The following is a 16425-nucleotide window of genomic DNA, read 5'->3' on the forward strand; positions in this document are numbered from 1 at the left end:
ACCGTCCCCGGACAGCTACCCAGCCGAGCACTGGGCCCCGACTTCCATCCACGGAGGTGAAAGAGAGCTCCGTAGAGTAGGACCGGGCGTGCGTAAAAGCCATGTCCAAGCCCCATCCACCGTCCCCGGACAGCCACCCGGCCGAGCGCCGGCCCCCGACTTCCATCCACGGAGGTGAAAGAGAGCTTTGTAGAGTAGGACCGGGCGTGCATAAAAGCCATAATAGTTTTTCAAACTTTCTGTGTCACTCCAAATCATTAAATCCTTCAAATTCTTCGTCCTCCGTGTCACTTACAAACAAAGACGCTAATGATGCCGGTAGTGCGTAGGGCCCTTCGTCATCCCGTGATCGAATATTTGTCTTTTATGTAAACAACCGGCGCGGCGCTGCTGACGTCACTTGAAATTCAAATTACAGTAATCCCTTGCTACATCGCGGTTCGTTTTTCGCGGTTTCAACTTTTTTTTTGAAAAATTTATGAAAAAATTCACATATAAGTCGCTCCTCAGTGTTAGTCGCCCCCCCCCACCCAAACTATAAAAAAAACTGCGACTTATAGTCCGAAAAATACGGTATCTTCGTAAGTATAGGCGTTCGTAAGTAGATGTACCACTGTACTTGTGTTGTTTCACTTGCAGCCTGTAACTAAAAAAACGCAAGGAGCTGTCACACACTGGCTACCGGCTGCTCAATTACCGTACTAACAGCAACATCAGACGTGTCGGTAGTTAAAGCCATCACCGCCGTAGAAATTAGGTGGGTGAAGAGATCTGTATTTGCGAGGGTGTCCTTACCCTGTTGAAAAGCTTGTCCCCGCTCCGGAAACCACTCGACCGGGTCAATAGCCTTTCTTTTTTTCAAAGCACCGTATAGAGGCTGCAGAAGGTGGGCTGCGAGGGGAAGGAAGCATCCATTCATCAATTTTCTATACCGCTTGTCCCCACGGGGGTTGCGGGCGTGCTGGAGCCTATTCCAGCGGTCATCGGGCAGTAGGCGGGGGACACCCTAAACCGGTTGCCAGTCAATTGCAGGGGGAAGAAACCAGTTATGAAAATTAGCCATCTCCAAAAACTCCTGCAGCACCTAAACTGAGGCAGGACAGGACAATCCACCACTGCCTGCACTTTAGCGGACAACAGGACCGCACCCTAGGCTGACATTCAGTGGCCCAAAAAGTTGATTACACATTACAGGCAGACCAAAGTGACACTTGGCTGGGATTACAATAAGGCTGTGTGGATCAAGGTGCTTGAAAACTTGCATTAAGTGTGACAGATGTTCCTCTGGTGAGGGAGTGGGCTATAGAATGTCGTTGAGATAGACAAATACAAAGTTGAGATTATGTAACACAGAGTCCATCAACCTTGAAAAAGTCTGTGGCACCCTCTTTAGTCTAAAAGGCATGCACAGTAATTCAAAAAGCGTAAATGAGTTTATCACATCACGTCAGGGTCACCAATGAGGCAGTATGAAACACACACATCTGAATTTCTAAACACATTTTTAATCCAAGACTGCCACCAAGATAATGAACATGAAAGATAAAAGCACATATTGCGTCATAAAGACCATAAATAGAAACATGCTCCCACCATGTGCCTGCGGGGTGAGAGGCCTGTTCTAATGTCTACCACAACACTACTTAAAATGAAGAAGACTTTTACTCACCATACCTTTGACTTAAAGCAACCTAGACATATTAGTGTGTATGGAATAACACATTCTTGAGATTCTTGTACAAGGCTGCCTCTCCGGAGCAGGTTTGCGAATCAATGACTTCTTTTGAAAAGGAACTTCCTAACTTTTTAGAGCAATCTCCACCCTGACCCGCCCTGGGTTTTGGTGGGTCTTTGTGGGAGATCGGGGGTCTTAGGATGAGACCAGTGAGAACCCTCCTCTATGTGTTTTCAATTATTTACACTGCCTTTGTTTGAAAAACTGACTGTAACCAAATCTTTGGAACACTGTTTAAAAACAAACCAAAAACCTCAGTTTTGAAGTTTAAGGAACTCAAAGTGTGTATCTGAAAGTTTTATCAAATCTGATTTAATGTTTTTCTTTTTTAAGGTTACCGCTCTGTGCCTCTAAAGAACGGCTACAATGAAAACTTAGAATTAGCCTCTCTTTTAGTTGACATACAAGTACAGCCAGAGGTGAGTACACAAATTATATCAGAGTACACAAACCTACTTGAAATACTGTGTCTTTATCCTTTCATGTTTCTCAGAACACAGTAGAAGAACTGTATTTCTCCTCCAATCAACTGAGGAAAAAACAAGCAGAGTTCAGCTCAGAAGGACTCCTGTACAATACACACACAAACATTAAGCTTTCCCCCGCCCCTTACGAACCTTCCACATCAAATCATTTTGTTAGAGAATGCAGCACAAGTGAGAACAGGTAAGCCTTTTTCATATCAAAGGAAATTTTAAAGTGCAGTGAAAAAGTATTCTCCCCATCCTGATTTCTTTGTTTTGTTTTTGGTGCATATTTATCACATTTCTTTGTTTTGTTTTTTATGCATATTATCACACTTAAATGTTCACGTCATGATGCCAATTTTGACATCTCACAAAAACAACCTGAGTATAATTTCTGTTGACTAATTTAATCATAAAGGGCCCTATATGCAAAAATGATTGCCCCTCTTGAGTTAAAATGATACCACAGATTTTAGAAAGCTGAGTCCAATTTCCTTAGCACTACCCAAATCTGATTACCATCATATTTGTTCAATTATGAAATTACTCAAATAGTAGCTGTCTGATAAAGTTAATTAAGATGATGATGATGATGATGATGATGATGATAGAACTTTATTCATCCCACAGCGGGGAAATTTACTTGTCACAGCAGCATACAAGAGTGCAAGAATACAAGTGCCAAATTTAAATAAGGATAAATAACAGACAAGGACAAAGACAAGTGCCACTAGTAGTGGTAGAGACGAAACACAGTTTTATCAGGCGCCACCACGCATGTTGTAGAGTCTGACAGCAGTGGGAATGAAGGACCTGCGGAATCTTTCCTTCCTACACCGTGGGTGTAATAGTCTGCTGCTAAAGGAGATGCTCAGGGACCGCGCAATGTCATGGAGGGGGTGAGAAGTGTTGTCCATGATGGATTTCATCTTAATTAATTACAAAATATCAATATTAAACCATAATCTGAATAAATTATGAATGACAGCAGCAGCAGTTGAACAGAGTGATTGAAATCTATTTAAGAGTGTAATGAGACGGTGATCATAAACGTACCAAGAACATTTAAATAACTGCCAGTGTCATTGGCTTCTGTTACTTCTTGTGTGCACTGAACATTCAATTTCACTTCTTGCCCACGCATTTCAGCAAGAAGTACAAACTTACCTGTTCTAATGGTGAAATCATTTAACATTATTGGATTGAAAATAAACTAAATGTAAAGCATTGACCTTATAACTAAGTTATTATCGTCAGAAGCATTAATACGTATGCATATAACGTATTTTGCGCCCTATTAGGCGCACCGGGTTATAAGGCGCACCTTCAATGAACGGCCCATTTTAAAACTTTGTCCATATATGAGGCGCACCGGACTATAAGGCGCATAAAATAGAAGCTTTACTGCAACAAACTCAGGTTGACTATGGTTGCGGTATGCACCCACTAGCCAATAACCAACGAGCCCTCTGTAAACAATCGCGTTTCTCAAACGATCTCCTATAAAATGATTGGAACTGACTAAAGTTCGATCTAACGCATTGGTTCTACTTACCTATGTTTCCCTTCCATATCGATCCGTAGATTTACTCGAAACATTAACAGAGCAGTCTATTTTGACATGAAATAGCCTCGCGTGTATAGCAGCTATCGTTATAGCATTAGCCATCCGCAATTTCCCATGAGCCTCAGCTCGCAATCTCCCATGAGCCTCAGCAAAGTGTAAACAATCTCGTTTCTCAAACGATCTCTTATAAAATGATCAGAACGGACTAAAGTTCGATCTAACGCATTGGTACTACTTACCTATGTTTCCCTTCCATATCGATCCGTAGATTTACTCAAAACATTAACAGAGCAGCTTATTTTGACATGAAATAGCCTCGCGCGTATAGCAGCTATCGTTATAGCATTAGCCATCCGCAATTTCCCATGAGCCTCAGCTCGCAATTTCCCATGAGCCTCAGCAAAGTGTAAACAATCGCGTTTCTCAAACGATCTCCTATAAAATGATCAGAACTGACTAAAGTTCGATCTAACGCATTGGTACTACTTACCTATGTTTCCCTTCCATATCGATCCGTAGATTTACTCAAAACATTAACAGAGCAGCCTATTTTGACATGAAATAGCCTCGCGCGTATAGCAGCTATCGTTATAGCATTAGCCATCCGCAATTTCCCATGAGCCTCAGCTCGCAATCTCCCATGAGCCTCAGCAAAGTGTAAACAATCGCGTTTCTCAAACGATCTCCTATAAAATGATCGGAACTGACTAAAGTTCGATCTAACGCCTATTTTGAAATGAAATAGCCTCGCGGGTACAACAGCTATTCGGTGACGCCCCCTGACTACAGTTACCGTAATGTTGGGAAGCGATGCGACCTTGTAATTTACTAGTCGTACTAAAACGTACTAAAACATTTTGGCAGAGCACCGTGTACAACCAGTATGGATCAACAAATTAATCAATTGATCCATATATAAGGCGCACTGGACTATAAGGCGCACTGTCGACTTTTGATAAAAATTTAGGTTTTTAGGTGCGCCTTATAGGGCGGAAAATACGGTACATATTAATGAGGCAACACTTCATACCTTTCAGCTTTGACAATACTTGTCGCAGACTTCCCTCTCCCAAGCCAATTTGTCCAGTTCATCCCGGAGAAGCCCAAGGCGTGCCCAGGCCGGAAGGCAGACATAGCCTCTCTAGCGTGTCCTGGGTCGTCCTCTGGGTCTCCTGCCACTGAGACATTCCTGGATCAAGTTCAGCAAGGTGTCCAGGAAGCATCCTAATAAGATGCCTAAGCCACCTCATCTGGCCCCTCTCTACACAATGGAACAGCAGCTCAAGTCCAAGGCCCTCCCAGATTACTGAGTTTCTCACCCTAGCTCTAAGGGTGAGCCCAGACATCCTGCGGAGAGAACTCATTTTGGCCGCTTGTATCCGGGATCATGTTCTTTCAGTCACGACCCATAGCTCCTGACCATAGCTGAGGGCAGGAAAGAAGATTGACCGGTAAATCGAGAGCTTTTCAATTTGGCTAAGCTCTTTCTACACCACAACAGACCAGTACATCGTCCGCTGTGATGTGGACGCTGAACCAATTCGTCAATAGATTTCCCACTCCATCCTTCCCTCACTCATGAACAAGATCCCGAGATACTTGAACTCCTCTATTTAGACATGGTACACTGTTTCATGACCGGGATGAATGCCACTATTCCACCTGAATTTGAGATTTGAACTCCAGATGGGCCCTCTGCTTCAATACTGAATAGACCTTACCAGGGAGGCCGCAGAGTGTGAGTCTACTGTAACTTGAACACACTATCTGGTCCCACTTCTTAAAACGGAACCACCACCTTTGTCTGCCAATCTAGAAGTACTGTCCCTGATATTTGTCCCTGATGTCCATGCAATGTTGTAGAAGCCTGTCAACCAGGACAGCCACACAACATACAGAAACTTTAGAAACTCTGGGCAAATCACATCCACCCCCTGGGGGATGCTGATGGCTTCCTCAAGCCGTGGTCTCCTGCTCTCACTGGAGCAGTTCGCAGCCGAGTGTGAAGTGGTCGGGATGAGGGTCAACAGCTCCAAATCCGAGTCCATGGTCCTCGGTCGGAAAAGGTTGGAATGCCCTCTCCGGATCGAGGATGAGATCCTGCCCCAAGTAGAGGAATTCAAGTATCTTGGGGTCATGTTCACGAGTGAGGGCAGAATGGAACGTGAGATCGACAGGCGGCTCGGTACAGCGTCGGCTGTAATGCGGACTCTGTACCGGTTTGTTGTGGTGAAGAGAGAGCTGAGCCAAAAGGTAAAGCTCTCAATTTACCGGTCGATCTACGCTCCTACCGTCACCTATGGTCACGAGCTATGGGTCGTGACCAAATCAACAAGATCCCGGATACAAGCGGCCGAAATGGGTTTTCTCCGTAGGGTGTCCGGGCTCTCCCTTAGAGATAGGGTGAGAAGCTCGGTCATCCGGGAGAGACTCGGAGTAGAGCCGCTGCTACTCCACGTTGAGAGGAGACAGATGAAGTGGCTTGGGCATCTCATCAGGATGCCTCCTGGACGCCTCCCTGGGAAGGTCTTCCAGGCATGTCCCAACAGTAGGAGACCCCGTCGACGACCCAGGACGCGCTGGAGAGACTATGTCTGGCCTGAGAACGCCTTGGGATCCCCCAGGATGAGCTAGATGAAGTGGCTGGGGAGAGGGAAGTATGTGAGTCCCTCCTAAAGCTGCTGCCCCTGCAACCCGACCCCGGATAAGCGGAAGAATCCTACTTGGCCAGCAGGCAAAGAATTTCTCCGCATTAGAAAGTTTTCGGAGGGTAGAAAAACTGCTCCACAAAAAAAAATTGTTACGAGCCTTGATCAGTTAAGGGTCAAACATGTTTTCACAGCACTGTATATGGTTGAATAATAACATATATTTTCTATATGTTTAAATCCATGTTTTTATCTTCTAGAGCAAAACAAAAGAAGCTAAAAAGCAGTACATTCTATTCCTGAGAATGGACCAAACCTCACTTCCTCCTGCTGCATAACAAGAAGAAACACTGACAATAAAAGAGATTGCAATGAGTCCCATGAAATCTCAATCCAAATATCTGTGCCTTGCCTTTAATTTCCAAAGCTTACCGATTCAGACGCACTGTTACTGTTGTTTATTTTTCTCATTTCTGTTATCAAGTCAGTGTCAGGTTCTCGTTTTTTTCTTACTTTATTTTTTGTTTTTAGAGGTTTTTTTTAGCAATTTCGATATGTAAAACCATTAAATAATGCTAATTGTGCAAAGTCACTTAAAGAAGATCACAAATTTGTTGTCATTCTTGCTGTCTTTCTTGTTTTTTTATGTGCAATTTAGCCAAAGCATGCCACAGACAAGAGACTGGAAACTTTTTATTTTTTATTTTATTTTTTTATTAATTTTAGTTAATGCATAGTCTCCTTAAATGTTGTATGTTGACGTGATAGTGTACATCTCCACTGAGAGACTAAGATATTCAAATTTTGGATAAAGCTGCACTTAGCCTTGGTTGTTAGTGGAAGTTACAGAAAGTAATTTCTGCATATATATGTTTTTGCGCCATTGAGTGGCCATTAAACATCTCACGCTATCACAGTCTGAAGCTATCTAATTGCTTCACTCTTGCTGCAGTAGTTCCTCTACAAACGCCTGTACTCACGAACTTTTCGAGATACGAACCAGAGCCTCGCGATTTTTTGCATCTACATCAGAACATCCGAAGCAAAGCATCCACAAATATTACAAATATGTAAACTAAAGTCCAATCACATTTGTAAATAAATGACTTCTGGTTTTTGAAATGTAAATAAACCAATGTACCGTGATAAAACAAAAAAAATTGCAATAACTGCATTAACCATCAAAGTGAAGTCTACCGTAATTTTCGGACTATAAGTGGAGTTTTTTTTTCATACATAGTTTGGTTGGGGGGGGAGACATACTCAGGAGCGACTTACCGTTTTTTTCCGTGTATAGTGCGCAAAATTTAACTAATTTATTGTCCTAAAATCTGGGGTGCGTATTATACATGGGTACAAAGAAAAAAAAATTATTTTTTTTTTTTTTTAAATTTTTTTTTTTTTTTTTTTAAAGAAAGTCATGGTACAACAAAACCAACAACAGGACTGACCGACAAAGTCGTGGAACAAAAAGACAGGGTGACATTACCAAAGACAGGAACAGAATGACAGTAACACATGCAATGATCCAACGGTGAGCGAGGGGCAGACAGGACTTAAATACAAAACACGTTACATCGATTGAGGTGACACAGGAAGAGAGGGGCGACGCGAACAGAAACTATGGCAACCTAGACACATAGCAAAACTGGGGACGAGACATGACAAATCTCCCCCGAAATAAAACTCACCTTTCTTCTTGTTTGTTGTCAATCGCGCATCGCATTCAGCCATCCTGCCCAACACACTTAGTCAGTAAAATTCATAATTGACGACACATCGTTTGATGCTTTGGTGAAATCCTTGACGGTGTGTTATTGTCAAATATTGTTTGTTTTTTAATCTCCATCGCGGACCGGACGTCATACGGAGGCAGTATGACTGCGCATGCGCACTATGGATCCGACGCGCAGAACGGATGCGCAAGACACGTCAGCTATATAAAGAGCGAGAGTTGTTTTCTTCCTATTAGTTTCAATTCACAGTTTAATTAGCAGTTTCAATCAGCAAATAACAAAATGCATATTACAGGTCATATTTTATTTCACAACACTTTGCCTTGTTCCTTTCGTCTCTGCTGTTCACTTCAAACACGCTCCATACGACCGCAAAGCTCTCGTATCAGACACTTGATCGATCACCTGCTTGTTTGCTGTCACAATGTACCCTACACAAATCCGAAACATTTGTTGCGGCTCCGAGTCACGACGAGGGGCAAGTTTTGGTTTCCAAGGGTGTTTTTATTCCTCTTCAACGTCTCTCCCATACAGAGCCGCCTCTTTCCCGTGTGCGCACGGAGCGCGGTGGTGCGTTTACGGGCAGTCGGAGAAATCAACGCCAACAAAAAAAAATTACATCCAGCCTAGTTAAGACCATACCAAAGACTATAAAAATGGGACCCATTGCCTCCCTGCGTGTGTGACGATCATTGGGACTTAAAAAAAAAATAATAATAATAATAATTTTTTTTTTTTTTTTTAAATTCATAAAAATTGGGTGCGTATTATACATGGGTACAAGCTTTTTTCCAGCATCAGCATGCCATTTTTAGGGGTGCGTACTATACATGGGGGCGCACTATACACGGAAAAAAACGGTATATATGTTTTTTTTCACAAATTTTTACTTGATCATTAACACATCACTTACAAGTATAGTTGACCACTTCACATGTTATTTTTAGTATAGTTGATCACTTCACATGCTTTGATATCTTTATCTTGAACATATTCAAAACATGAAAAATAGAGAGAAAAAATGAAATAAAGTAATTAACACTTTAAAGCGCCATATCCTCTGGACATGTCCTCTGTTACCATAATGACATAAAGGACGAGAAATTTGATCGATGGATTTAATGATTTGGAGTGACACAAATGGTTTGATAATATTGTTGTTTATGTGATAGTTTTTTAAAATATTGTTTATATATTGTTGAATGGGCCTGTGGAATAATTTGAACTGTGGCGCGGCACACGGCATTGTTGACAAAGGACGATCGATGGATTTAATGAATTGGAGTGAGACAGATGGTTTTATAAACGTGTTATTTATGTAATAGTTTTTTTTAAATACCTGAATGTTACGTCAGGCCCGTTCTCAGCTCCTCGTTTGTGTTTGTCACGTTAGCATACCGTATCGTTTAGCCTGTTGTTGCTCGTTCGTGTCTTGTTGGATTTTGTCGAATAAATTGCCCCCCAAAATGCGACTTATACTCCGGAGCGACTTATATATGTTTTTTTTTTCACATTTTTGGGCATTTAATGGCTAGTGCGACTTATACTCCGGAGCGATTTACAGACCGAAAATTACGGTAATTGTAACTGTAGACATGAAACAAATCTGAATAAGGAAAAACATTGCAATAAAGTAATGCAAACTGGTACCGCTATTGTTGGGGAGCCTGAGGACTGTATAAGGGGTTGGCACGGATGGTTATGCTCTTTTCGCCCCCGGGTGCCGGTCAGAACACAGGAGGGAAGACGTGGTTCAGTTTTGATTGCTTTACTGAATTATTGGGAAAAAAGTAACAGGCACTGTGGCTCATAGGGGCAAACTGGTAAAAGGGTATTGTGTGAAGTGTGTGAAGGGTGTGTGTGGTTCTGCAACAGACATGTCCAATCAACGCTCATCTTCTGATGTCACACAACACTCGTACACGGCACACATTACATAACTAACTGCGCGTAACGGTTCCGCTATACTAAATAACCATAAATGAAATACTTTCTGCAACACACCAAACATAAGTCATCGAGATAACAAAATACGTTAGTCGCCGTGCCGCTGCGTAACGGCTACTCGTACGATGCGAGGCAAACTAAAAGGAGGGCGCCGAAGCTGTCAATCAAACGGCGCGGACACGAAGCAAACCGCGATCGGACAAACGGCACAACAGTGGACAGTAGTAACAACGAAATGTATATACCGTTTTTTTCCCATGTATAATGCGTGAAATTTAACTAATTTATTGTCCTAAAATCTTGGATGCGTATTATACATGGGTACAACAATTTTTGAAGAAAATCTCCCTCGAAATAAAACTTGAAATCACCTTCTTGTTTGTGAATCGCGCAGCGCATTCAGTCATCCTGCCCAACACACTTAGTCAGTAAAATTCATAATTGACGACACATCGTTTGATGCGATGGTGCAATCCTTGATGGTGGGTTATTGTAAAATATTGTTTGTTTTATATATCATACGGATATCATATGAAGGCCGCCATGACAGTATGCGCAGAACGGATGCGCAAGACACGTCAATCGCGCATCGCATTCAGCCATCCTGCCCAACACACTTAGTCAGTAAAACTCATACTTGACGACACATCGTTTGATGGGATGATGCAATCCTTGATGGTGTGTTATTGTCAAATATTGTTTGTTTTCTAATCTCCATCGCAGACCCCATATATCATATGGAGGCCGCCATTACAGTATGCGCAGAACGGATGCGCAAGACACGTCAGCTATATAAAGAGCGAGAGTTCAGTTCTCCACCTATTAGTTTCAATTCACAGTTTAATTAGCAGTTTCAATCAGCAAAAAACAAAATGCGTATTACAGGTAATATTTTATTTCACAACACTTTGCCTTGTTTCTTTCTTCTCTGCTGTTCACTTCAAACACGCTCCATACGAACACAATGCTCTCGTATCAGACGTTTGCTCGATGATCACCTGCTCGTTTGCTGTCCCAATGTACCTTACACAAATCCGAAACATTTGTTGCGGCTCCGAGTCACGACGAGGGGCAAGTTTTGGTTTCCAAGGGTGTTTTTATTCCTCTTCAACTTCTCTCCCATACAGAGCCGCCTTTTTCACATGTCCGCACGTCACTTTCCTCTCTTTTCATTTTAACCTAACTGATCGCGGTGGTGCCTTTATGGGCAGTCGGAGAAATCAACGCCAACAAAAAAAGCCTAGTTAAGAAATCACCAGAAAGATCACCATGACAATTGTGAATAATAAATAAATAATTATTATATATATTATATATATTATTATAATAATAAATAATTGTGATAAATAACTGGAACATCACTCAAATATTGGTGATCCCAAGTCTCACATATTTCTTCGCTATCGTGTTTGCTACTGCATGCGCAGTGATACTGACCGGCAGAATAACATCCGGTTGTTCCCAAAGATAATCTTTTTTCTGAAATAATTTTACGCTTACGGACTTAAGTAACCCGGCCGGGTCATACCAAAGACTATAAAAATGGGACCATTGCCTCCCTGCTTGGCACTCAGCATTAAGGGTTGGAATTGGGGGGTTAGATCACCAAATGATTCCCGAGCGCGGCGCCGCTGCTGCTCACTGCTCCCCTCTCCCCCAGGGGATGGATCAAAATCACACGGGGATGGGTCAAATGCAGAGGACAAATTTCACCACACCCAGATGTGTGTGTGTGACGATCATTGGGGAAAAAAAAGAAAAGAAAAATTTGGGTGCGTATTATACATGGGTACAGGCTTCTTTCCAGCATCGACATGCCATTTTAGGATGCGTATCATACATGGGGGCGCATTATACATGGAAAAAAACGGTACTCACTTTGTGTCAAAGACGCACACGATCACAGCAACATACTCAGTCTATCGACTGCAACCTTTAACTTACCGTTGCGCACAAGCTCCAACAATCGCGATAAGCTGAGGTAACTCACGCGAGACGTAAGTTAAAGTCCCAATGATCGTCACACACTCATCTGGGTGTGGTGAAATTTGTCCTCTGCATTTAACCTATCCCCGTGTGATTTTGATCTGTCATAAATGTCAGGTCTAAATACCATCAGACATTTAACTACACGCTGGAAGGAAGAGGAGAAAAGAACCAGAACAGGTTTACTCGCGAGGAGAACGATAGAGAGAGGAAACTCAGTTACAATCTCCATCAATTCTGAGTTCTCACTCCACGTGCTCCTCTATTTAATGTTTTGGTTGCCCTGGTTACAGGCGTTGCTGCACTAAAGGGAGGGGAGATTGTGTCTGTAGCAACGCTGATTAGCAAAAGAATGTAGTGTGGTGTAAATTAGCACTTCATTGTCGGCCCGTGACCCCCACAGAGTTTGTCCAGCTGTTCTTCTCCCGTTGTTGGCCGACTCGTCCGCGAGTGAGATCAGATAACTTCAATTGCCGCTATCCTGTGGAACAATGCAACCAAACCTTTGCTAGACTTTATCTGCTTAGTAAATTAACACGCAATAACAATGAGTAACTTGTCCTAAACACTTAAACAAACATTGAGTAAATATGGGATAACTTGTACGCAACTACTTCAAACCGTATATATATATATATAACGCTTGACAAGGAAAAACAGTTCTGACCAACAACAATCTATGAACCAAATCAGAACACTTCGCCTATGCAAATATGCTCTGCTCACTGTTGGTGAAGACCTCTTACAGGAACAAAAACAGACACACATAACAAAAAGACAGTATGGAGACATATGGCTGACAGGGAACAAAAGACATCTCTGTCACTAAAGAGGAAGAATTTAAATACCAGGAAAGTCATAAACTTGTAAATGACAAAGGCTTTACTTAAATTATTCCAACATGATCCATCCCCTGGGGGAGAGGGTAGCAGTGAGCAGCAGCGGTGCCGCGCTCGGGAATCATTTGGTGATCTAACCTCCCAATTCCAACCTTTAACGCTGACGCGGTGACGTAACGTCACTTTAAAGGTATCGGGCGCCTTTTAGTGTTGTGAATAGTTAGGGTTAGAGTTATATGGTCTACACCCCGAATGTAAGGCGACCCCAACTTTTTCAGTCTTATTTCAATGCAAAAAACATCGTCTTATATTCGGGCCAATACAGTACCGTATTTTCCGCCCTATAAGGCGCACCGGGGTATAAGGCGCACCTTCAATGAACGGCCCATTTTAAAACTTTGTCCATATATAAGGCGCACCGGCCTATAAGGCGCATAAAATAGAAGCTTTACTGCAACAAACTGAGGTTGACTAGGGTTGCGGTCTGCACCCACTAGCCAATAACCAACGAGCCCTCTGTAAACAATCGCGTTTCTCAAACAATCTCCTATAAAATGATTAGAACTGACTAAAGTTCAATCTAACGCATTGGTACTACTTACCTATGTTTCCCTTCCATATCGATTCGTAGATTTACTCGAAACATTAACAGCGCGGCCTATTTTGACATGAAATAGCCTCGCGCGTATAGCAGCTATCGTTATAGCATTAGCCATCCGCGATTTCCTATGAGCCTCAGCTCGCAATCTCCCATGAGCCTCAGCAAAGTGTAAACAATCGCGTCTCTCAAACGAGCTCCTATAAAATGATCAGAACTGACTAAAGTTCGATCTAACGCATTGGTACTACTTACCTATGTTTCCCTTCCATATCGATCCGTAGAATTACTCGAAACATTAACAGAGCAGCCTATTTTGACATGAAATAGCCTCGCGCGTATAGCAGCTATCGTTATAGCATTAGCCATCCGCAATTTCCTAAGAGCCTCAGCTCGCAATCTCCCATGAGCCTCAGCAAAGTGTAAACAATCGCGTCTCTCAAACGAGCTCCTATAAAATGATCAGAACTGACTAAAGTTCGATCTAACGCATTGGTACTACTTACCTATGTTTCCCTTCCATATCGATCCGTAGATTTTCTCGAAACATTAACAGAGCAGCCTATTTTGACATGAAATAGCCTCGCGCGTATAGCAGCTATCGTTATAGCATTAGCCATCCGCAAAAAAACATGACCCTCAGCTCGGAATCTCCCATGAGCCTCAGCAAAGCGTAAACAATCGCGTCTCTCAAACGATCTCCTATAAAATGATCAGAACTGACTAAAGTTCGATCTAACGCATTGGTACTACTTACCTATGTTTCCCTTCCATATCGATCTGTAGATTTACTCGAAACATTAACGGAGCAGCCTATTTTGAAATGAAATAGCCTCGCGGGTACAACAGCTATTCGGTGACGCCCCCTGACTACAGTTACCGTAATGCTGGGAAGCGATGCGACCTTGTAATTTACTAGTCGTACTAAAACGTACTAAAACATTTTGGCAGAGCACTGTGTACAACCAGTATGGATCAACAAATTCATCACTTGATCCATATATAAGGCGCACCGGGCTATAAGGCGCACTGTTGACTTTTGATAAAAATTTAGGTTTTTAGGTGCGCCTTATAGGGCGGAAAATACGGTACATCATTTACCGTTTTTTTCCATGTAGAATGCGCAAAATTTAACTAATTGTTTGTCCTAAAATCTGGGGTGCGCATTATACATGGGTACAAAAAAAAATATTTTTTTTATTTATTTATTTTTTTAGTCCGGATATGATACGGAGGCCGCCATTACAGATGTGCTTTCTTCTCTGTTGTTCACTTCAAACACGCTCCATACGAACACAATGCTCTCGTATCAGACGCTTGCTCGATCACCTGCTCGTTTGCTGTCACAATGTACCCAGCACAAATCCGAAACATTTCTTCGCTATCGAGTTTGCTAGCGCATGCGCAGTGATACTGATAACATCCGGTTGTTCCCAAAGATGATCTTTTTTCTGAAATAATTTCACGTTTACGGACTTAAGTAAGAGTCAAAATTTGGGTGCGTATTATAGTTTAGTTTAGTTTATTGTTTAGCACATATTATTATACCAATAACAGTGCAAGGAGGGAGACAAAGCCTAGGGCTTGTAAAGAGCTCCACTCCTATAAAAACAAAGTGCAAAAACAAACAAAGCAAACAAACTGCTGTGTCGTCAAATGTCATTCAAGTGTTTAAAAAAAATATCTACATATATATATACATATATATATATATATATATATATATATATATATATATATACACATATACATATATATAAAATACATACATATACATCTAGATATACATACATACATATATACATATAGATATACCGTTTTTTTCCGTGTATAGTGCGCAATATTTTACTAATTTATTGTCCTAAAATCTGGGGTGCGTATTATACATGGGTACAAAGAAAAAAAATTTAAATTTTTTTTTTTTTTTTTTTTAAATAAAGTCATGGTACAACAAAACCAACAACAGGACTGACCGACAAAGTCGTGGAACAAAAAGACAGGGTGACATTACCAAAGACAGGAACAGAATGACAGTAACACATGCAATGATCCAACGGTGAGCGAGGGGCAGACAGGACTTAAATACAAAACACGTTACATCGATTGAGGTGACACAGGAAGAGCGGGGTGACACGAACAGAAACTATGGCAACCTAGACACATAGCAAAACTGGGGACGAGACATGACAAATCTCCCCCGAAATAAAACTCACCTTTCTTCTTGTTTGTTGCCAATCGCGCATCGCATTCAGCCATCCTGCCCAACACACTTAGTAAAATTCATAATTGACGACACATCGTTTGATGCGATGGTGCAATCCTCGATGGTGTGTTATTGTCAAATATTGTTTGTTTTTTAATCTCCATCGCGGACCGGACGTCATACGGAGGCCGCCATTACAGATGCGCAGAACGGTTGCGCAAGACACGTCAGCTATATAAAGAGCGAGAGTTCAGTTCTCCACCTATTAGTTTCAATTCACAGTTTAATTAGCAGTTTCAATCAGCAAATAACAAAATGCGTATTACAGGTAATATTTTATTTCACAACACTTTGCCTTGTTCCTTTCGTCTCTGCTGTTCATTTCAAACACGCTCCATACGACCGCAATGCTCTTGTATCAGACGCTCGCTCGATCACCTGCTAGTTTGCCGTCTGTCACAATGTACCCTACACAAATCCGAAACATTTGTTGCGGCTCCGAGTCACGACGAGGGGCAAGTTTTGGTTTCCAAGGTTGTTTTTATTCCTCTTCAACGTCTCTCCCATACAGAGCCGCCTTTTTCACGTCCGCAGCCCATGCGCGCACGGAGCGCGGTGGTGCGTTTAGGGGCAGTCGGAGAAATCAACGCCAACAGAAAAATAGCATCCAGCCTAGTTAAGACCATACCAAAGACTTTA

The 16425-nt window shown here is 42.1% G+C and overlaps 1 protein-coding gene across 8 annotated transcripts in view; it reads left to right on the forward strand.

Annotated features, from left to right (window-relative positions):
• The window catches only part of plcg2 (phospholipase C, gamma 2), a 155176-nt gene extending 147848 nt beyond the window's left edge, over window positions 1-7328 (forward strand). For all 8 annotated transcript variants that reach the window (XM_061283069.1, XM_061283071.1, XM_061283073.1 and 5 more), the window contains 3 exons: window positions 2069-2154; window positions 2229-2401; window positions 6678-7328. In XM_061283069.1, the coding sequence (XP_061139053.1) occupies window positions 2069-2154; window positions 2229-2401; window positions 6678-6720 (302 nt within the window). In that variant the 3' untranslated portion in view covers window positions 6721-7328. The remainder of the gene's footprint in view (window positions 1-2068; window positions 2155-2228; window positions 2402-6677) is intronic.
• The last annotated feature ends 9097 nt before the right edge of the window (window positions 7329-16425 follow it).

The sequence above is a fragment of the Syngnathus typhle genome, linkage group LG7 (assembly GCF_033458585.1).
Source record: "Syngnathus typhle isolate RoL2023-S1 ecotype Sweden linkage group LG7, RoL_Styp_1.0, whole genome shotgun sequence".
NCBI classification, from domain to species: Eukaryota; Metazoa; Chordata; class Actinopteri; order Syngnathiformes; family Syngnathidae; genus Syngnathus; species Syngnathus typhle.